Here is a 22755-nt window from a genome sequence, read left to right as displayed (position 1 = left end):
GGAGAACTTTTTTTCCCGATGTATTTTTGTTATAATCCTGCAGAATGTGTTCCTGCCAGGATTAAATAAAAGAAACCAACAGAACTCCAAATTCCACTGCAGTCACATTCAGAGACGCTGCACGTTCATGGCGAGCAGCATTTTGCCTTTCTGGGTGCACAGGATATGTTCACAAAATCCTCCCACGTTCTTCTAGATTCAAATGGGCAATCAAACCGCGTGTGTGTGTGTGTGTGTGTGTGTGTGTGTGTGTTGTGTGTGTGCATTTAATAGAACAAATATATGAAAATATGCCTACTGTTAATTCCCTTCTCATTGGGAGTTTTTTGACTCCTTAGCATCTGAAGACAGGCGGCCCCAGTTTCAGGCATTCCCCACAACCCAGGCTGGCAGTCCTTGCTGGCATTTTAATTACGAGGCTGGGAGTGGGTGTTTAGGGACAATGACATGACAGGATTGAAGATGTTCGGCTCGGCTCAGCCCTGGAGAGCTGGCCTCTGCCGCTGCCCACACACGAAACCCGCCCAGTCATCGGCCTGCAGCCACCAGGCAGCGCAAACAGGTGCGCTCCGGCCGGGAGCGTGCCTGGCTTCTCTCTCTGGTATTGGCTGTGTGGTGGCTCCATGGGAACTCAGGGATGCTTGGGCAGAGTCACGTGGACGAGAGGCTCAGTCTATGTAGGAAAAGGTCACACGCTCACACACCTACCCAACAACGACTGAGAGTAACGGCAGGGCCGTCCTCAAGAACTGGAGAGCCAGGCAGGGTTTTGAGCAGTCAAGTGGCAGAGACTGGAGTCTCGGCAACTCACGCTAGGGCATTGCTGAGTCTGGAGAAGCCAAAATTCATTCAGATGGCGCCTTTCCTTTCCCCCTGTGCAGCGCAGGCCGTGGCTGGCAGGGCTCAGAAGGGCTGTCCGCTCTGGCTCTTCCCTAAGTCTTGATGTCAGACTGCAGTTCACCTCTGTCTGTGTCCAGCTGAGTCCTCTGGTCCAAGGCAGCCTGTCCACACTGCTGCTGTCTGCCAAGCAGCCTTTTCTCCACGCTGATGAGAGCCGTGAGTGCTATGACCACAGCGGGGAGAGGCTCGGTTCCTCAGACAGGCATCTCTCTAGTCCTGAGCTTCCCCAGGACCAGCTGGGCTGTTTGCTGGAGGAACCCTAACCAGCCTCCAGAGCCTATGTGAATGCCTCCTCCAGGAAGCCTTCCTGCCCAGCCTCACTGGAGACCAGTCTGATTTTTCATAATCTCCTATCTTGAAGCAGTTCAATGGCTTGGAGGTCTCCCTGTCCCCCACACAGAGCCACGCCCTTATGCTCACGTGAGGTGGGTTCTTAAAAATGACAAATAATTCAGTTCGTCTTCCTGGGTGGCTGTCTGCACACACTTTACAGAGCTCTTCACCCCATGGTTTTCAGCGTGCCTGTGGGTGTCAGAGTCCAAGTGTGGGATGGCACTCCCACTTGGTGACTGAGGGCCTGAAACAATGTGATTCCCACAGGCCCTTCAGTTTGGAGGTGAGGGAAGGGACCAGGGGACTTTGCTGTCATTGTGCAGAGATGGTGAGGCTGCAGCGGAGTTCAGAGTGGAGCCTGCATCAGGACGGCCAGGTCTCAGATCTGGGCTCTGCTATTGACCAGGGTTGGACCCACAGTCATTTTTTGCAGCTGCTACAACAAATTACCAGAGACTTAGCAGCTTGAAACAATGCAGACTTGTCGTCTTATGGTTCTGGAGGTCAGAAGTCCAAAAAAGATCTCACTGGGCTAAAAACAAGGTATCCACAGGGCCGAAGTTCTTTCTGGAGGTTCACAGACAGAATCCGTTTTCTAGGTTTTTCTATTTTCCAGGGGCTGCGGAAAATCCTCGGCTCTGGCCTCCTTCCATTTCCAAAGTCAGCAACAGCTGGTGGAGTCTTTCTCACGAACATCATGCTGACGCCTGCTGGTCCTCTTTTATAAGGACCCTGTGATGACATTGGGCCCACCCAGATAATCCAGGATAATCACCCGATCCTTAATTCAATCACATCTGCAAAGTCCCCTTTGCCATCTACATGAACGGTTATAGTTTCCAGGGATTAGGACGTGATTGTCTTTGCTGGGGGGCATTTCTCTACCTACTAGAGTATCCTTCAAGGTAACCTCTTTGTGCCTCAGTCTCCTCATCTCTAGAATGGGGAAGAAGTCTCCACCTCCTGCATTCTTGGGAGGAGAGAAATAGTCAATGGGTGCAGACAGCAGAGCCTGGCACCTAGGAAGGGCTCAATAAATACTTGCGGTTAGCATCATTACCTTCATATTTCAGGAGTCATCTGATCCTCAGTAGACAGTTAAGCAATGGACCTTTGGGGATGAAGAAAGGCTGGTTAAGGGAGCTTGTTAACTCCCTGCCCAGTGAGGAAAGCCTTGGCAGGGAGCCAGGGTGTGAGGAATGTGTGTGTGTGTGTGTGTGTGTGTAGGGGAGAAGGGCTATTGAGATGGTTATCTAATCTGCCCTTGAATGCTGGAGAAGGAGCTAGGCCCAGTGGTGGAGACCCTCTCCCAGGCAGAGGGAGGGACAGATACCAAGCTGAGGGAAGGACCCCAGTGTCTGGGAGGTGCCCCCTAGCTGGGGAGAAATCAAGGCTCCTTGCAGTCCTGGCCTCTGAGCTGAGCTACCAGCTTTCCAGTAGTCATATGACTTTCCAGTGGTCATGTATGGATGTGAGAGTTGGACTATAAAGAAAGCTGAGTGCCAAAGAATTGATGCTTTTGAACTGTGATATTGAAGAAGACTCTTGAGAGTCCCTTGGACTGCAAAGAGATCCAACCAGTCAATCCTAAAGGAAGTCAGTCCAGAATATTCATTGGAAGGACTGATGCTGAAGCTGAAACTCCAATACTTTGGCCACCTGATGTGAAGAACTGACTCATTGGAAAAGACCCTGATGCTGGGAAAGATTGAGGGCAGGAGGAGAAGGGGATGACAGAGGATGAGATGGTTGGATGGCATCACCAACTCAATGGACATGAGTTTGAGCAAGCTCCGGGAGTTGGTGATGGACAAGGAAGCCTGATGTTCTACAGTCCATGGGGTCGCAAAGAATCGGACACAACTGAGTAACTGAACTGAACTGAACCCTGTTTTAACTAGGGGTGAGGGTCTCCAAATCTGACCCCTGTCATCTCAGATGAGAAATTGGAGAATTCGCTATAAAGCTGCAGGCTGGATCTAACATGCTATTGCCTGATTCCCTGGATTCTCTCCAAGAAGCACTGGAGGTGTGGAAGACATCCCACCTCTCTCCCCCGCTGGGCCAGCCCTCTTCCAGAAATCAAAACGCTAGCTCAGCCCCCTCTCCAGTCTGACTGCACTGGACTCCGCATTGGGCCTGAGGTTGGGCAGGCCATGGGAAAGGGTGGAACTGTGATGGGGAGGGAAAAGGCAGGCCCCCGGAGTTCAGTTACTGCGGCACCTGGGGCGTCCATGTGAATCACCCTGCAGGACCATGCCATGGCAAGATGGTGACAGTGGGAGCAGCTGCAGGGGTGGGAAGCCGTTTCCTCAGTCAGACTCGGGAGAGGATTCCTGAGGGCAGCAGAGTGTCCTTGTTCTGGGCCGGGACCCTAGGGTGTCCCCGCCCACAGGAGGCCCAGGGTCTGGCCTTTGTTCCTCTGCAGTCCTGGTAGAGGTGAGAGAGGCCATGGCGGTCAGGCAGAGCTTCATCCAGTCTGAAGCAGCGTCTGGGACTTGGAGCCAAGGAGTCAGGGATCAGACAAGGCCTGGAGCAGTTCGGTTCGAGGCCAAGTGCCCAAGGCTGCCCAAGACACAGTCGTGGCATTTAAAGAGCTCCCCTTCTGGTGGGAACAGAGGGAAGCTGTCATTCAGGGAGGCAGACATGCTAACAGAGGGGTGCCCGGTGCCCTGGGGATGCAATAAGCAAGGAGTCAGGGCAGACCACCCTGAGGAGCTCCTTGAAGGAGAGAAGCAGGGTACCAGGTGGAGCAGAGGCCAAGAGAGAAAAGCCTGTGCAAAAGAAGCAACAGCCAGAGAACCCGTCTCCTGCTTCCCCCCAGGACAGTGTGTCCTGACAAGGCATATAGGTTTTGGCAGAAGTCCTGATTCAAAGGTCAGCCTGGGCCACTCCCATAGAAGTGGAGGAGGGCACTCAGAGCCCTGCCATCGTGGCTTCCCTCCCCCCAAAACAGTGGCCTCTGAGCAGCCGTTTATAAAGGTAAAAACCTCTGAGGTCTGGGAGGTTCCTTCCTTCCATCCATCCCTCTGGGATGGGCCCTACAAAGGACTCTGCTAATAGCTCAAATTCAAGGGTCTGGTCCCTGTCAGAGGCCGTGGAGCAGGGCAGGTGTGCAGCCTCAGAGGGGAGGGATTGGCAAGGACTGGGCAGAGCCCCGGTGTGTCTCCTGGGAGCCCTCGTCTCGTCCACCTGGCAGCCTTGGCCTGGTGGGGTGGGGCCCAGGGGTGGGGCCCGCTGGTGGTGGCGGCCGGTTGGCCCCCTGCAGGCGACCTTCCTTGACACTGCGCCACGCTCTTCAGCATGCTCATCATGTGTACCATTCTGACCAACTGCGTGTTCATGGCCCAGCACGACCCTCCGCCCTGGACCAAATATGTCGAGTGAGTATCCCCAGGGCCTCTCCAGCAGGCCCTGCCCCCTCTGCCTTTCCCTTTCGAGACTCCTGGCCTCAAGGTCACATGAGCAGAGACCCACAACTCACCCACCTGGGGCGCCCTTGGCCCAGCCCTTCCCTCTCTTGCTGCTTCCAGTCCTGCCAAATTTGTGCTTTGATTTGTGTCATCAGGAGAGGAAGCTCTCTGGGTTGGCAAAAAGAGGGCTTTCTCCCTGACCCACCTGATGGTTTTGGAGAATGCACAGAGGCAATACTAACTAATAATTGAATGAACACTTGGTGCGCACCAGGCACTGTCCTAGAACTGTAAGCATCATGTCCCGTGACCCTCACGACAACCCAGTAGGGCAGGTATGGCCGCTGGGCCCGTTTGACAGATGAGAGAGAACTGGAGAAGTAACCCCTTCAAACTGTGCAGCTAGGGGGAGTGGGCACCGCGAAAGGGCCCCCGGCTCTCCCTAGCTCAGCACCACACGCTGCTGTCTCTTTTCCCTAGATCCTACTTCCTATAACCAGTTTTAGAAAGCTGCCTGGTTCTTCCTTCCCAGATGAAAGTACCTGCCCTATGGGCTCTAAGAGGACCCAACACCCCTGGTGCATTTGGCTCTTGTTTTCAGGGGACCACCACAAGGCTGGGGAAGCCTCTCTTCCCTAGGCGGCTTGCCTTGTTCACACAGGGCCCGGCAGCATCACTGACGCTGCGCTCCGCATCCAGCTGCTAAGACCCGGAGACCAGCAGGGCCGTGGCCCTTTCCTCGTCTGGCCCTGTGGGCCGCAGCCCCGGCATCCGAGCCTTTGGGGTTGCTCCGCTGGCCCCAAGCTCGGAGAACAGCCGTCTTCTAGTCCCAGGTGTTAGAACATCAACCCGCTTTCAAAGCCAAGGCAGACCCCTGTACCCACCTACCCACAGGTGGTTGACGATAGACCAGGCTGTCCACTGAGAGTCCACAAACAGAAGCGCGGGGCCATGGCTCTGAGCGTCCTGACAGCCCGACAGTGGCCACAGAGGGTACCTCAACCCCCAGGGCTGTGGTGAGGAGACAGGTGAAGGGTCTTCTTACATCAAGACAACTGAGAGAAGATAGAGAGTTCACACGGGAATGTGGGAGGCCTGTGCACGATGCTGAGTAAACGGGATGATGCATTAGCCGACCAGGTTTTTGGAACAAAGCTCCAACTCCCAACTCCAGCTCTGCCCGGGGGGCTTTGCAGAGAGCCTGGTCTGAGGGCCCTCGCCGAGGGGGAAAGATGCACAGGGCTCATGCCAACTGGCCTGCAGGCTTCACCCCCCCGCTGATCTCTCCTCCCCAGGTACATCTTCACTGCCATCTACACCTTTGAGTCTCTGGTCAAGATTCTGGCTCGAGGCTTCTGCCTGCACGCGTTCACCTTCCTTCGGGACCCGTGGAACTGGCTGGACTTCAGCGTGATCATCATGGCGTAAGTACCTTGTGGCTGCGCTTTCTGGGAGAGGCCACACTGAGGGGCGAGGGCGCCACTCCTGGCCCCAGGCTGAGGCCACGCCAGCTCCACAGGTGGCTGCAGAGCAACGCGCTTTCCTGCTGTGGAGCTGGAAGACGGCACGGAGGCCCTTGGCTCATCCTGGTGGGGAGAGACGGGTTCAGGGTAGCTCAGGCTTCCTTAGGGCTCAGGGCCACTGGCTCATCTGTGGCTCCGTGGCAGCCTTGTGCTCAAGGGGCTTCATTAAGATTCAGGTTTCGCATCCTCTGTGCTTTCCGTCAAGGGAAACCAGTGTTACAACCTGAAATCTCTGGACCACTATGAAAAGTGACCTGGATTCCAAGGTGACTTAAACTGCAGAAGAGAGATCAAAGGAGCCCAGAGAAGTGGCCAGACATCCCCAGGAGCTCCTGCCAGGCACCCTGGCGTGGCTTCAATCTCCATTCACAGACCCCACGTCTGGCACATTGCGAGACCCCTAGTCACCGATATGATCCACTAGGTCCTCACACCAGCCAGAGAGGTAGACGGGATTGAGGTTCCTTATCTCCAGTTTACAGATGAGCAGACTGACGCCGGGGACGCAGTGAGCAGGTGCGACCCTAGGCCTGCTGCTCCACCGGCTGAAGCCACACTTCCTTGCCTGGGAGGAGACCTCTTGCCCAGGGGCTGGATTGAGGCATGCCGCTCTGGATAGCTCAGACAACGGAGGCTGGGTTCTGGCAGGCTGGAGGGATCAGGGCAGGCCTCTCATGCAGGAGTCGTGGTCAGGGGCTTAGCCATCAAACCCATTCCGAAAGACTGATGTGTGTGGAGAGCCCAGTGGGTGCAGGGCTGGGTGCTGCACCTTGGCAACAGCAGAGCCGGTGAGGGTTATACTCCCTGCCCTTTCGAGCCTCGCTTTCCCCGCTGGTGAAGGGGTGGTGTGGAGCTGGGTGTTATCCGACGTGCAGTTCTGCTGCCGCTTTCTAGGTTTCTCAGATTGACTAAATCGGCCTGTTCATGATGAAGTCTTTATTGGCCCTTGGATGTGAGTGGCTCTGAGCTCAGCTATGCAGTGGAGGAGAGAGGGAAAGAGAGAGGCTGGACCTTGATGATGGGGTGCTCTCTGTCTTCCGGTCAGAACAGGCAGCAGAGCCCCCATTTCTAGGCACGATACTGGTCAGCTGACTCCAGCCCACCCTTTTATAGGTGGGGAAACCGAGGCTCGGAGGGGGCTACCAGTCACCCGGAATCCAGTGTCGATTTAGGCCTAGACAGAGCAAACAAGGCAAGAGCCCTGGGCTGTGGGAGACAGACTTCAAACAGGCCGAGAAAAGAGCCAAGTGTGATGAGAGCTGATGGGGGTAAAAGCAGGGAGGGCCGCACTCTGCTTTACCTTCGAGGAGGTGGCCCTGGCTGCTCTGTGGGTGCGACTCTGGGGAAGGGTAAGCACAGAGGCTGTACTGGGGGCCAGGAGAGAGAGGGTGGCGGCTGGGACCAGGGTTCCAGTGGAGAAAGTGTGAGATATGCTCAGATCCTGGGGGTGTTTGAAAGTAGGGCTGACAGGAGGCCTCGAGGCAGCTCTTGGCTTGAGCAGCTGGGTGGCCGGTGTGACCATGTGTCGGCCTGGAGAACGCAGGGAGGAGAAGACTCGAATATCCGGTGTGGAATATATTAAGTCTGAAAGCATCCAGGGTGAGATACCGAGTCAGCAACTGGATCTTCCAGCCTGGAGTTCAGGAAAGAGGTCCACTCGGAGGTATAAATTTAGAAGCCATCGGGATACGGATGGTATTTAAAGCCAGGAGACCGGATGAGATCATCTGGGAGAGTCGCCAGGGATGGGAAGCCGCCTGGGGACTGTACCCTGGGACGCTCCGACATCCTGAAGTCAGGAAGAAGGAGGATGGAGCAAAGAGACTGGAAGGAACCCCCGGGGAAGGCTGAGGAAAACCAGGAGAGAGCAGTGTCCTGAAAGCCAGCGAGGGGACGTGACTCGAAAGGAACCACAAGGAGGCTCGTGAGAACTGAGCTGCACTGTTGGAGTCAACAACGTAAAAAGGGCAGATGACTTTGACCTTGACATGATGGGGGACACAGCTGATTAAAGAGGGCTCAAGGCAGGGTGGGAAGAGAGTGGAGCAGGGCAAGTGTACCCATCTGGTCTGTGGGGTTTACTCTAAAAGAGGACCCAAGGTAGGATGGTGATCAGAGGGGAGGATGGGTGAAGGGAAAACCCTTAAAGAAGGGGGCATCTGTGCAGGTTGATGGGAACGATCCAGGAGAGAGGGCAAGTTGGTGATAGTGGAAAGGGGCCAACTGCAGGACCAAAGCCCTTGAGCTGGCCCCGAGGGGTCAGGAATCCAGGGTCTGGGGGGAGTGTTGGCCATAAGAGCAGGGAAGACAGAATTCCCAGGGGCAGTGGGGGTGGATTGATAGATCCGATGATGAGAGAAGGAATTTCTCTCCTGATTGCTTCTGTTTTCTCTGTGGTAAGAAGCAGGGTCATCAACTGAGAACACAGAGCTGGGAGGCGAGTCCCAGGTGTGAGAAGGGAGGTAGCGTTCTCTGTGTCTGAGCCACGACTGATGAGAGTGGAGTAGGATCCCCAGGCCCAAGCTCTCAGGTGCCCTGCGGGAGGTGGGCGGTGATCCACAGACCCCTGAGGGCCTGAAGTCACAGGAGGAGGATACCGCGTCTGCCTGAGCCTTCCCTACCTTCCTATCCTGGAGCCTGAGCAGAGAACTGGGTTATTGCAACAACACACCCAGAACCCTGGGCCCCTTGTCTGATGTCAGGAGCCAGGCTTTGCCTTGTCTTCAGCCCGTGGCTCTGGGCGGTGCTCCGAGTCCTCTCCATCTAGCTCTTAGGAAGTCCTCCTGTCCTGTCTCGTGAGAGGATCCAGGTCAGCGCCCACCCCCTCCACGGAACCCCAAGGGAAACTACTCCCTTCATTCAGAATTGCAGAGCAGGAGTGCCTTGCTCACCAAGGCCTCCTGCCCTCATTCTACACTGACCCTGGGCTGAAAAAGCAGAGCAAACCTCCACGGCGACCAGACTGTTTCCACGTTTCTGAACGTCTCACAAGAAATGGCCCGCTCACTTCCCCTGGAGCTGCCGGGCCCGTTGGAATGCCAGATTTGCTCTCTGGGCTAGACTGGCCCAGCACTTCGATTGACGGTGCTCCTGCTTTGTGAAAACAATGAATTACTGCTGTGGTGATGCAGTGAAAAGCATTCTGCTATAACCAAAGTGATTCAGTAATGTGGGGCTCCTAGAATAATCAGAGTGGCAGGAAAGCTCTGTTCACTGACATTCCCCCACCTCCCCTCCGTTTTAATGATGGAGAAACTGAGGCTCAAAGAGAGCCTACCCCTTGCCTCAAATTGTAGGATGAATCAGCAGCAACACAGGGACTCAAACCAGGTCTCCTAACTCGTAACCTTGAGAAGCACCCCTAATCTGATGTTTCTGACTTAGGCTTGCACCTGATCCCCAGTCCCACCCACTTTAGAGTGGAGGGTCAGAGGAGGGTGCCATGAAGCCTGTCAGGCTCCACTTGCAACCCTCCAGCCGGAGCTCTTCCTGTGGCCCCCCTTTCAGCTGGGCATTACCAGCTGCTTCCCACCTTCTGGGGTTGTTATGGAAACCAAACCTGGAAGGGAAGGCAGGGAGGGCAGAGAGGAGAGGGTGGCAATCACCACAGCAGCTAACGTGCCGGCTGTACCTCTGCCTTGCAGCCCAGGAGGGGCCGTCTGCCTGGAATGGGAGGGCCGCCTGACCGGATGGGGGCTGAGCAGGAGCAAAGCCGGGCTCTGCCCTCCTCGTGGCTCCTCAGCTTCCAAAAGCCTCTCGCACTGGGGCTGGTGTGATGGGGTAGAACTCTCACCCACCACCGTCTGCTCTTTCTGTGTCAGGGCCCGTGATCCCACCCCAGCTGTCTGCCCCTGCCCTGAGGCTCGGCCCCCGCAGAAAGAGTAGAATGGCTCGATGGAGCATCTGGGCGGCACAGATCTCTGCTCCACCCCGCTCTGGGGCACTGTTGAAGCTGCCCCTTTGCTAGATATAGGGTCTCTCCTGCCTTGCCGTACTCCAGGGCCCCAGAAGAGGCTTCAGTGAGGGTCTAGGGCCCCGAGATGGGAAGTAGTCAGGCACCAGGTTCTGGGTCGAGTAAAAGAGGCAATAGCCCCCCGTGTCACAGACGTGCTCACAGACACACCTTGCCCTCACCCTGCCCTGCACCCCGCCTTCCAGGCTTCTTCCTCCTCAGTATTTTGGCCGCTGGCCCCGCCCCATTCTCAGCCACGCCACTGGCCTTGAAGGCTATGGGGAGCACACCCCTTGGGGTCTTGGCTTCCCTGTGCCCAGCAGGTGCTGACTAGAGGGCAAGCACTGCTGATGCTAGGGACCCTTAGGGGGTGGGGGAGGCAGGGTCTACACTGGGACGGGCACAGACTGGCTAAATCCAAGCAGGACATGGGCAGGGCTTCCCTGGAGACCCGAGGGAACAGGCAGGGTCTGGAAGGGACAAGAGACTGAAGGAGTTGGCCCCCTCTCTGGCACAGCTCTCTGCCCATTCCCTATACCCAGGAGACACAGCCTTGAAGCCAGTGTCCTCAGCAAGAAAGCCCAGTTCTGGGGCACACCCACTGGAGTAGCCGCAGAAAATGGACCCAGAGCCACCTGCAGGCCGGAACGGTGGCTTCCATGTAACAGTGACGTTGGCAGTGGTGCAGGTTCATCCTGACAGTCCCATGGCCACACCTCATCAGGACAGAGTCCAAGCCTGAGAGGAGAATGTGCGACCCTCGGAGGCCTGAGGGTCAGAGCCCTCACAGAAAGTGGACTAGCCATCCAAAGTGGAGAGGGAGCTTCAACCGAATCAACAGATGAGGTGATGTTCACCTCCCATCGGGAGCCAGGGCTGTATCTGACTATTGCAACCAAGAAAGATTTGCAGGCTGCCGTGAGTCCAGTGGAAGAAATGGAAACCACACCATAGAAAGGACCTGGTACAGACAGAAGGAAAGCTCTACTGAGAATGAGTCTGCTGACTTCCCATCCCTGAAGGGATATGGAGAGTGAGGAGGGAGCAGGCTTGGTCCACAGAGCCCCATGAGGATGGAGGAGCCCGTGAGTGGACGGACAGGAAGCTGGTGTCAGCGCTAGTCAGGCGGACCCGACCAACCTCAGGACACTGAGTCCCTGGCGCAGCCTGCCACGTCCCTCCCTGCAGACCCCCAGAGCTTGAAGGCACATGCAGAAGCTCTAAGCAGAGTGGAAGGGCCTGGAGGGCCACCCTGACTGGCAGAGTGAGTCCATCAGCCCTGTCAACCCACCCTCGACACTCACCCAGCGTCGCTGGGCTGATGTCACTCAGACACCGGGTCAGACACACTTGGTTACATATGAGCCATCCAGAGTCCGCTGTTCTTTGTCAAACATCAGACACCTTCGGTTAAATGTCAGACACCTTGGATGTGAAACCTTTGATTAAATATCACCAGTCACTTGCCACTCTCCCGACGGCCCCGGGCACACACTATCCATCCATGCTCAGACAGCCTGGTCATGGGACCCATCCACTCATGTCCTTGTGCTCTGCTTGGGTGGGCCCAGCCCCCTGGAGACTGACACCTTCCTTCCGGGGCTATGGAATCTGTTGTCCAAGTTGGGCCCATGGCCACTCAGCCCAGCTAAACACTACTCGGGCCTGAGCAGGACATATCCCCAGGCGGGCTGCTTACTTCCCAAGATGATTCCTCCCATGGAGACCCATCGGAAGGGGACACCAAGACAGAGGTGGCCTCATGGGAGAGGGGTTGGCACATCCCTAGGACTCCACAACCTGCTTTTTTCCTCTTCTTTTGTTGGCCATTGCCTGTAGTCAAAGAGCTCACTATCTGGGCAACCTCCCATCTCGCTTTCCAAAGCATCCTCTTGGGAAGTCTTCTTCCTCTGAGTTCTCAGGTCACCGCCACCTTCTGACTTCAGGGAGTCCTGAACCAGCCCATGCACAGAGATCTGTGGTTGGAAGGAGCAAGCAGACTAACTTCAGACACCCAGCCATGCCTCTACAGTGGTCTCTAGGGCTTCTGAGTCCCACAGGTCAGAGCTTCAAGGCATGAGCCATGACACTGCAGAAGACGCATGGCACAACTGGGGCCAGACAGCCGCTTGCTTCCTTTATCACTTTCCCCCTGGAAAATGGAGTCTCCCTCTTGGCCATGTCCCCAGCCCCAGACCCCACCATGTGGCCGGGCGTCAGTCTCCAGTGGCATGGAGCATGTGGCAGAGTAGCCGCCTCCTAGCGCCGTCACCAAGAGAGTTGCCTGGGAGCTTGCCCTGTGGACACTCTTAAGGCATCCTCGCTGAGGTCCCCATGGCAGGAGGGATGAGAGCAGGAAAAAGACCTGGGGGAGGCCGCGGGTCATGCCCAGCCCTTCCCATGGGAGCGGGAGAAGAGAGAGGGCTGGTCGGGGAGGGTGGGCTGAGCTGCTGCTTTGTAATTCCCAATAACTGTGGTTTGATTCTGCAGGTATGTATCAGAAAATATAAAACTAGGCAATTTGTCGGCTCTTCGAACTTTCAGAGTCCTGAGAGCTCTAAAAACTATTTCAGTTATCCCAGGTAAGATGCTCAGCTTTGCTCCCGGATCTCAGCTACAAGTGACTCTCTCTCTGTCTCCCCCACCCCCGCCCCGACGTGTGTCCTCCTGGTGTGTTGTCACTCTTGTGTGTGAATTTCCCCTGTTACAGATACACCACTGAATTTGTGGACCTGGGCAATGTCTCAGCTTTACGTACCTTCCGAGTCCTCCGGGCCCTGAAAACTATATCAGTCATTTCAGGTGAAAATCAGGTTAAACGCCAAGGCTGGAGGGGTTCGCTCGGGCCTTTCCAGCCACCTGGGGGCCAAGGCAACCCTCGGGAAGGTCCCCCCGAATGTGCCTGTCCCCAGAGTACCTTTCCCAGAGCTCGGATGTGGGGGCTATCGGCAGTGGACACGGTTGTCCCCTCGGTGCTTCAAAGGGGCTCCAGACCCACCCCAGCAAAGCCCAGCACCACAGACCCCCGGGGGCCCAGAGTACACCATGGAAGGTCCTGGGTTGAACCCAAATTCTCCCCAGGACAGTGATTGCTTTCCCAAACTGAACTCAACCATTGGAAGAGGTCAAAGTTTATGTGTGTGTTGCTTCCCCTTGAAGCATCGTCCTGCGATCAGGACACTAAAAGAGCTATTTGCAGGGAAACCACACCCAGAGCCCAGAAAGACAGCATGGGCGTGGCCTTTGGTGGCTGAGCGCCCCGTCCCTGCCCTGAGCCCCCTGGGTGATACACGCACAGCTGGCACTCGCGCCCCATTCTGTGATCAGAGCGTACTCTGTGGACAGGCGCCGCCGGGCCTTGGCGTCTAACAGCCCTCGCTGCACGTGCGGTAGACGTTTAGCAAACCGTGCATGGTAGCCTCGGGAAGAAATTCTCCTTGACAACATGTTGGCAATTGTCCCCGGGAAAGCGGCTAAGGCCCCGGTGGCCTCTCCAGAAAGCCAGCCAACCCCATCCATCTAGGAACATTCTCTAAGACTTCTGACGCTGTCAGAGCCCAGAGGCGCCTCCCAGCATGTCCACACTCAGAACTGGAGCAGGTGCTTCTTTTGAGCAGGCAGCTGAAAACAGTTTGTATGCCACCGATCTGGAGAGACGGCAGAACCAGATGGTGGTATCCACTCCTGATTTGGAAAGCGGATGGGTCCTGGGCCCTTGGCCTGCTTTTGGCTGTTGCTGCCTCCAGGGAGCCAGGGGCCATGGTCTGAGCTCCCTGAAGTTCAGCCTCCCCTGGTGGGGCTCATTTATCATATAAGGGGAGCCCCTACTCATGCTGACTTCACACTGAGCCTCAGAATGCTCTTTCTGGCTCTGATCCCACCATGGGCTGAGCACAGGAGCAACTTGCCCCCACACTCCCCACAAGTGGCCCAGGCATGCTAAGAGCTCATAGTGAGTGGGACAGGCTGCTCCAACTCCCATGAAGCCTCCCCCACCCCACCGTCGTAACAGGTGTCATTGGCCTTGGTACACACACATCCTCAGATACTTCAGGGTCTGTCCTCTAGGGCCCCGGGGACTTTATAGCACATACCCGGCGAAGGTAGGAAAGCACACTGACCAGAGCCATTAAGAAAAGGCATGCCCCAGTTTGTTTTATTACAAAAGGGTGACAGGAAACTGTTTCTCCGTCTCGGGTTAAAGGAGAGGGAGCCCGCCATTCCCAGCCCAGCCCCACTGGATCTCTTCAAAGCTGCCAGACAGCAGGTCCTGAAAGTGAGCATCAGGAAAATGCTGTGGTCAGCATTACGGAAGTCTCCCTGGAGGAGCTGTCCCCTGCGCTGAGGCTTAATAGCCGTGGCTCTCTCCAGACCTCAGTCTCCTTTGCTTTAAAATGGGAAGGAATCGGAATGGTTGGTTTCTAACAGCCAGCCTGTTAGAGCTTCAGTGGAGGGAGACTTATGCATTTGATCCGCCAGGACCCATCCCTTCCTGGGTCTTTTCAGAGAGAACCCCTGTCCCTGGTTGGAATCCTCCTGGCCAGAAGTGGACTCTCATCAATCTGAGAAGTGGTTAAAGGGATGGGTCGCCAACTGACTGTTCCCAAGAACACTGTCTCCATAGACTAGGAGGTGTTCAGAGCCTTGAACTGAGTGCTTTAGGCCAAAGATGCTGTGGAGGCAGAGTCCAGTTTGGAAATGTGAGCTGCTGCCCACTGCCGCTCACTTTGCCCCCTTCCCCGTGCCTCTTTCAGTGGGCATGGCGAGGAGAACCAGACGCCCACCACAGGGTCCCAGAAGCTCTGCTAGAAATGAAGCATAGTCCCGGACTACAGAGGGCTCGTGAATCCCATCACCACCACCACCACTACTCCGGGCCCAGACCCCTGCGAGGTCCACTCACTGCCCAGGCAGTTGCCAACATCTGCCAGGACGATTTCCCAGAGGACGCTGAGTGCCTCCGAGCCCCGGGCAGGCAGCAGCGTTGCTGGCACTGTGGGGAGGACTTCCTCTCCCCTCTCCCGTGTTTGCCCATCGCTGCCTCCTTGTCTCTGAGTCATGGGCACTGCCACACGGGTGCTCCTAACACTTTAACCGGCTGGACGATGGATGGATGGGGCTTAATCTGAGATCTGGCCGCTTTGATGGAGGGCTGGGGAGGAGGGGTGGAGGGGGTGAGTCCCCGCTGCTGGCAAAAAAGCTCCCTCGCTGCCTATGCTCTGCTCGAACTTGTGAACTTGCCACAGGCCCGCAGCCAAGTGTCACACCAAAGGCGTCCACACGTGCTGGCTTCTGCAGGGAACGGGCCGTGCAACTAACACATCAGGCCTTTCAGCTTTGGGGAGCAGGATGGACGGGGACGAGTCCCCAGGGCACAGGGCAGAGGAGGAAACCACAAAACAGGCGCCCCTGAGCCTTTCCCAAAAAGTGTGACCTGAGGCAGAACAGGCTCCTTGGGACGTCCCCCACCACAGCCTTGCCGGATCCCACACCCCCACACACACCTGCCTGGCTTACACGTTCCCCTGCTGAGAATGGCTGTGTCTCTTCCCATCTCAGGGTCAAGGCCAAGGCTCTCCATTGCCCTGCAATGGGCCTGGCCCTCTGTCTCCTTCCCAGGGACCACATTTAAAGGGACCAGTGAGAGAGGGACAGGCTTCAAGTGTTTTCTCCTTCAAGGAAACAGCACTGTCCGTGCTTATATCAGGTATCTGGCTATGGGAGAGCAAAGGGAACGAGGCCCCTCTGAAGACACACAGAGGCACTCCAGGCTGGGCTCCCGCTGCAGGGGATCAGGACAGAATCTCGGCAGCAGAGGAAGGGGGGAGCTTTGGTCTGAAAAACCCAAGAGAGGCCTCCCTCCCGTGCCCACACCTCATGATCGCCCGCCCAGCCCAGCGCCCCTCAGGCCCGGCCCCTGCTCACTGGGGCAGGGGGTGTGGCACCACAGGTGACCCCGTGCTCTGCCTGCCTCCCCCAGGCCTGAAGACCATCGTGGGGGCCCTGATCCAGTCTGTGAAGAAGCTGGCCGATGTGATGGTCCTCACGGTCTTCTGCCTCAGCGTCTTCGCCCTCATCGGCCTTCAGCTCTTCATGGGCAACCTGAGGCACAAGTGCGTCCGCAACTTCACGGTGCTCAACGGCACCAACAGCACCAATGCCTCCGTGGAGGCCGACGGCCTGATCTGGGCATCGCTGGACGACTACCTCAACGACCCAGGTGCCGACTTGGCTCTGTGGCCCCCTGGCAGGGTTCTGACACCCCCACCAGAGCTGGGCATCTCCCACCCAGGGCCGGGCATCTCCCATACAGGCCTCCTTCCGGGGACATCCAAGCCCTACCCGCCCCCCTAGAGACCTGGCTGGGTGTCAGGGATCCCCGCCCCTGCCCTCTGGGGCTCCGGGAGAGAGGACGGCAGAAGAGCAGTCTTAGCACTGAGTTCTCAGGCTGCATGGGGAGATGACCCTTGAAGAGCAGGAGGATGGAGAGATAGATAGGAGAACAGCAGTTACCACGTTTGCAGGGTTGGGAATGGTGAAGAAACCAGCCTGCCTGCAGGGGGAGGGTTTTCTCTTGGGAAGGGGTCGGGGAACAGAGCTGGGACAGTTTTTGAGGCTTCAGAGTGGAGACCCCAACTGCCTGGCATGGGCTTTGTCACTTGAGGTCAGTGATCCTTGTCAGGATGTTAATTCCATCCGTGTGCAGCCCAGGACAAGCTCTGTGATGCTGCAAAGCCATGTGGACCCCTCAGGTTATCTCACTGCCGTGTGGGTTACACTTCCATCCTCCAGGCTGATGGCCAGAACCCCCCTTGTCTAGAGCCATCAGTCTGGACCAAAGGTTGATGGTAGATGGTGGTACAAGGCCATGTGCTCGTCTACAAGGGCCCCAAGGGCCATTCTGAAGTCAAGGCCTCTAACCTACACCAGCAGTCCACTTTGGAAAAATGAAATAGATGGAAACTCTGTGAGTGAATCTGCTTGTGATGCAGCTGTGGCCATGTAGCAGCAGTTCCAAAACTTTCATGCATGCAAGAGTCACTGGGAAGGTTCCAGGAAACACAGACTGCTGGGCCCCACCTCCTAGTTTCTGAGTTGGTATCTCTGGAAAGTTGCCTTTCTCCCAGTTGATGCTTGATGCTGCTGGTCTTGGAAAACTGCTGCCTAAGACCGAGGCAGGTAGTGGGGTGGGAGGGGGACTGATAGATGGCCTCAGAGTGGAGGCGACGGGATTGGTGTCCCATGTCTTACCTGGTCCAACCTTAGCCCTGTCTGAACAGACCCCTGCCTCCTAGTTCGTGGCCTCTCATGACTGAGGTTGGCCCCTGAGTGATTGGAGCAGGTGTAGAAGTTCCCTGTGGGGACTTCCTGAGTCCACTGGGGACACTGATAGGTGACTGTCTGAGGAGCAGCAAGCAGAAGGCCAGAGAAGCAGCCAGCATTGCCTCAAACCTAGCCAGAGGGCAGAGGTCAGGGCCGGAACAGAGAAGCAGACAGAAGACACCCAGTGGTGCCTCTGTACCCCTCCCCACATCCAGGATGTAAGTTGGAAACCCCAGGAGTCTGGACCCCACACGCCCCTCCTTATCAGATGCTTCTCTTCCAGAAAATTACCTACTCAAGAATGGCACCTCTGACGTGTTACTGTGTGGGAACAGCTCCGACGCTGGGTATGTACCAACCCCCCCCCCCCAGGGCCACCTCACCCAGCCAGGGGACTCTCCTTCCAGTGCTTTCTGTTTATGCCCTTGACGCCAGGGACAGCAAGACTTTCCCTGGTTCTCTTCCCAGCCAGGTCTCTGGAAGATTCCCCCCACCCCCACAGGGAGACAGCCTGGAGAGGTAAAGAAAGAGAAGGGGACTCACCTCTGCAGGGAGGGCAGACAGAATGCTGAAGAGAGGACCCAGGAAGCACCGCAGGGCCCCCCACCAGTCCAACCCTGGCTCCATTCCCTTCCCAAAGCCCCCCAGGGTGGCACCCTCCCCTTCCAGGCTTCGCTTTCTCTGTCTTGAACTGTCCATCAGGTTAAGAGTAAGCATGGCCTCCCCTGGTGGCCTAGACTCTCCTCCAGGGCAAGCAGGGTGTGGCTCCCAGAGACGCTCGGTGCCACGTGCATCTTCTGGGGCCCTGTGTGCGCCTGCACCTCGGGCAGGGTAACTGCTCCGCAGGGCCACACAGGCTTACCGAGGGGAGTGCTCTGCGGGGCAGTAGGCCTGCTCGTCTGACTGTGGAGTTCCAGAGCCCTTCTTGTTGCCAAAGAGAAAGTCTTCTTTTCTTAATTTAGCACATCAGCAAGGCGCAGAGGCCCCTTGGTTGCATCCTCCTACTTGCCAAGTTTCCCTTGTCCCCATCCTGTCTCACAGTCCACTCATGGCTCCAGCCCAGTGCTCCCTTTTGGGAGAGAGACTGTCCCCTCCAGACATGGCTGGGCCCCAGCCTGTCCAGCCCGGAGTCGTCCCGCAACCCCATGGTCTGGCCTTTGCCCAGGTCTGGCCTATTCAGCTCAGCCTCAGTGCTCCCCCTGAGTGTCTGCCCTGTGCCCAGCTACCCTGGGGTAGGCAGGCAGGGAAGAAACCTGAGCCAGGCCCTGGACACTTCCTCTGGGAGGGGAGAAGCAATGCAGACACCAGCTGGGATGGCATGTCGTGTGGACAGAGGGAGCTGGATTTAGGCCTGGCAGCAGACAGATGAAGAGAAAAGGAGAAGCCTGTCCCGGGTGGGAGGCACAGTGTGAAAAATCAGGAAGGCAGGACCCCGCTGTGTGGAACTAGAGTCTCGGGGACAGAGGCCCCCTCACAGCATGGAACAGAGTTGGTGCGTCTGGCCACAGGACATGTCCTGAGGGCTACAGGTGCCTGAAGGCAGGTGAGAACCCTGACCATGGCTACACCAGCTTCGACTCCTTCGCCTGGGCCTTCCTCGCACTCTTCCGACTGATGACGCAGGACTGCTGGGAGCGCCTCTACCAGCAGGTACGTGGGTGCGCAAGGCCGCCAGGATGGGCTGAGCACCCAGCAGCAGGGCCCAGGCTGCACAAGTGACTAGCCACAGGCGGCCCCAGCAGCTTCCCCACTGGCCAGAACAGAGTGAGGACAGAGGGCTCTGAGGGGCGGGGCTCAGCAGGCAGAGAAACTTGCCTTCTGTTGTGACCAAAGACCCAGCCCTCTATATAAGACACTCTGTGCTCTGTGAGTGGGACGCTAGTTCACCCTATGTGATGCAACACTTGCTCTGTCAACTGGAGCATTCTGCCTCCTCCCACGAGTGGGGCACCGCCCCATGCATGTAGGTCCCTCTCTGTAGGTTAAGATGCTTCTGTCTTTAGGCGGGACATGTTCTACTGCCTCCCCATGCTGTGGCCGTTTGAACCCCTGGCACAGCCAGGCTGGGCAACTTGGAATTTACACCCATGACCCAGATGGAGCCCCAGTGAAGATGACCTCTGCCCCCTTGCTCCTCCAGACCCTGAGGTCTGCAGGGAAGATCTACATGATCTTCTTCATGCTGGTCATCTTCCTGGGCTCCTTCTACTTGGTGAACTTGATCCTGGCTGTGGTCGCCATGGCCTACGAGGAGCAAAACCAAGCCACCATCGCAGAGACAGAGGAGAAGGAAAAGCGATTCCAGGAAGCCATGGAGTTGCTCAAGAAAGAGCAGGAGGTGAGTGAGCAGTGCAGCCAAGGAACCTCCAGACCAAGCCTTCACCTGACCGTGGGTGCCTACAAGCATGATACCTGCTGGGTCACACTGGTATCTGGGGGTGTGATGCATGTTGGGTAAAGCTGGTACCTGCTGTGCAAAACCAGTGTCTGGAGGTATGATGCATGTTGGGTACAGCTGGTGGCTGTAAGTGATGCATGCTGGGTAAAGCTGGTACCTGCTGGATAAAGCAAGTGTCTGGTGGGTATAGATATTTCCTGTGAATGTGGTGTCTGCTGAATAAAAATTTGTTAGCTGCTGAGTGAAGACAGAGCCTGTTCATGAGGTGGGTGTAAGTGGTGCCTGCTGAGTAAAGGTGGGCCTTGTGAGGATGGTGCCTGCTGGGGGAAAGCTCTTCCCTATGACCATGGTCTCTTCTGGATGAAGTGGTGCCAGGTGGATAAAGGTGGTGGCTCCAGGCTAAAAGCGGTCACTGTGAGCCCAGTGCATGCTGGGTAAAAGAGAATCTTGTGTCCATAGACATAGTTTATCCTGGTCAAGGGATACCTTCTGTTGGGATAGGAAGATCCAAGGTCAAAGGCTCAGGCTCAGCAAATGAGAACTGGTAATGCTGCCGTGGCTGTCCCCACAGTCCCACACATGGGTGCTGGCAGCTAACTGCAGAACAAACCTTTTAGAAGCCAGGCCAAGGACATCCACAAACTGCCCTATTCCACCTCCTCCAGCACCCATTTTGGCCAGCCAAACCTTCTAGAAGATCCCCTGCCCTCTAGTTCTGTCACTTCTGCTCATCAACACCCCCAGTCGCACCTGCCCAACACTCTACTCTTTCATGAGCTGTCCACTTTCGCCACTACTCTCCTCCTCCCTGGATCTGGATGTTTCTCGAAACATCCTGGGTCTGTCTGTGCACACCTCTCCATAATGCCCCCCTTTTGGGGTGAGTGGGCAAGTGCACTTACTGTTGGGGAAAACCAAGGTGCTGATAGTTGTCTGGCCTACCTTGGCTTGAGTCTGCACCCTGTCTGCATGACCATGACATCCCTTCTTCCACCATTTTTCAGGCCCTCGCCATCAGGGGTGTGGACACCGTGTCCCGCAGCTCCTTGGAGATGTCCCCATTGGCCCCAGTAACCACCCACGAGAGAAGGAGCAAGAGAAGAAAACGAATGTCTTCAGGGATGGAAGAGTGTGGGGACGACAAGTTCCCCAAGTCCGACTCAGAGGATGGTCCCCGAGCAGTGGTAACCCCCAGCTGCGGCTCTGCCCCTTTCAGGATGGATCTGGCATCCAAAAGCCATCATGCTAAGCCTAGTGCTGTCAGAGCCCCCATGGTTGCTCCCCAAGGAAAATATTCCTTGAGCCCCCTCCCAGCCCCTCCTGTTTCCCATGGCCACTCTTAGAGTGGAGAAGCCCTGGGCAGAGGGATAGGGTAGGTTTGGGTGTTAGCATATCCCCAACCTCAGCTAAGTCCCAGCACTGGAGTTGGGGGCACCCCCGTCGTGTGGATTGGTAGGAGCTCACAGACATGCCCAGATGAGCAAGGGATGTGGCTGATTGCCGAGGTCCTGCTCGGGCCAGGCCTGTCTATACCATCAGGAGCCTTCTGCTGCTTCTTTCCCATATGAGCTTCAGTCTCAGAGCCCCAGGAGCCCAGGCCTCAGGTGAGCAGAGACCCTAGAAAATGCAGGATTGCCTGTAATCTGCACCCCTCCTCGGAGCACCCCTAGTTCAGCCCCCTCGGTTCCTATGTGGCAGACAGAAGCCCTCAGTGCTCCAAGTTGAGCCGGGGCCGATACCGTGAGTGACAGGCCGGGAGCACGTGAAACGCTGTCCCAGCCATGTCCTCTCTCCGTGCCTTCAGAATCGTTTCAGCATCACCCATGGCCTCAGCAGGACCTCCATGAAGCCGCGCTCCAGCCACGGGAGCATTTTCACCTTCCGCCGACGGGACCTGGGCTCCGAGACAGATTTTGCGGACGATGAAAACAGCACCGCCGGGGACAGTGAGAGCCACCGCACATCACTGCTGGTGCCTTGGCCCCTGCGGCGGCCTAGTACCCTGGGACAGCCCAGTCCCGGAACCTCAACTCCCGGCCACGTGCTCAACGGCAAAAGGAACAGCACTGTGGACTGTAACGGGGTGGTCTCCTTGCTGGGGGCAGGAGACCCCGAGGCCACCTCCCCAGGGAGTCACCTCCTCCACCCTATGAAGCTGGAGCGCCCCCCAGACACGGTGAGCCCGCCCCACGGCGCAGCACCAGGCACATCCCATCTCCCAGACTGCTCACCACAGCCAGGTCTAAAAGTACTTGCCAAGTATTTACTGAGCACCTACTGTGTGCTGGGCTCGGGGATAAATAAGCCTACCAAAAAAAAATCTCTCCTTCCTAGACTTTCCAGACAGACACAAATCAAGAAAGAAAAAGAAGAAAAAAAAATATATATATATGTATATGCATATCAGGGCTTCCCTGATGGCTCAGTGGTAAAGAATCTGCCTGCCAAAGCAGGAGACCTGGGTCGGGAAGATCCCTTGGAGGAGGAAATGGCAACCCACTCCAGTGTTCTTGCCTGGACAATTCCATGGACAGAGGAGCCTGGTGGGCTACAGTCCATGGGGTCGCGAAAGAGTCGGACATGACTTAGCGACTAAACAACAAACGAACGAGTATGTGCATATAATGGTGATAAACAGGGATGAGAGTTAAACATTTAGCAACTAGCCAGGCACTGAGACACTGCAGTGGCAAGACCAGTGCTCTGGAGGCCCTGTGTGTGCCCGGGGTGGGCCCGGGAGGGCTGTGGACCCTAGGCAGTCTGGAGAAGGGCCAGAGTGGCAAGGGGACATTTCCTAGGTTCTGGGCAACAAGAACCTCATCAAGTTTGAAGTATTTCAGAGCTTTACAAACCGGTAAATGTCGGGGAATACTGACCCAAACTCTAAGTATTATGGAAGAACAAAAGTAGGAA

General features: G+C 56.5%; 1 protein-coding gene across 7 annotated transcripts in view; it reads left to right on the top strand.

Annotated features, from left to right (window-relative positions):
- SCN5A (sodium voltage-gated channel alpha subunit 5) overlaps window positions 1-22755 on the top strand; it is a 105026-nt gene that overhangs the window by 24353 nt on the left and 57918 nt on the right. For 3 of the 7 annotated variants that reach the window (XM_059879457.1, XM_024982393.2, NM_174458.2), the window contains 9 exon segments: window positions 4527-4616; window positions 5942-6070; window positions 12832-12923; window positions 16102-16341; window positions 17728-17791; window positions 18953-19094; window positions 19585-19782; window positions 20847-21026; window positions 21647-22018. In XM_059879457.1, coding sequence (XP_059735440.1) covers window positions 4527-4616; window positions 5942-6070; window positions 12832-12923; window positions 16102-16341; window positions 17728-17791; window positions 18953-19094; window positions 19585-19782; window positions 20847-21026; window positions 21647-22018 — 1507 coding nt within the window. 7 annotated transcript variants of the gene reach the window in all.

Source organism: Bos taurus, chromosome 22, assembly GCF_002263795.3.
Source record: "Bos taurus isolate L1 Dominette 01449 registration number 42190680 breed Hereford chromosome 22, ARS-UCD2.0, whole genome shotgun sequence".
NCBI lineage: Eukaryota > Metazoa > Chordata > Mammalia > Artiodactyla > Bovidae > Bos > Bos taurus.
Note: the sequence above shows the minus strand (reverse complement) of the source record. Positions and strands in the feature narration are given on the sequence as shown.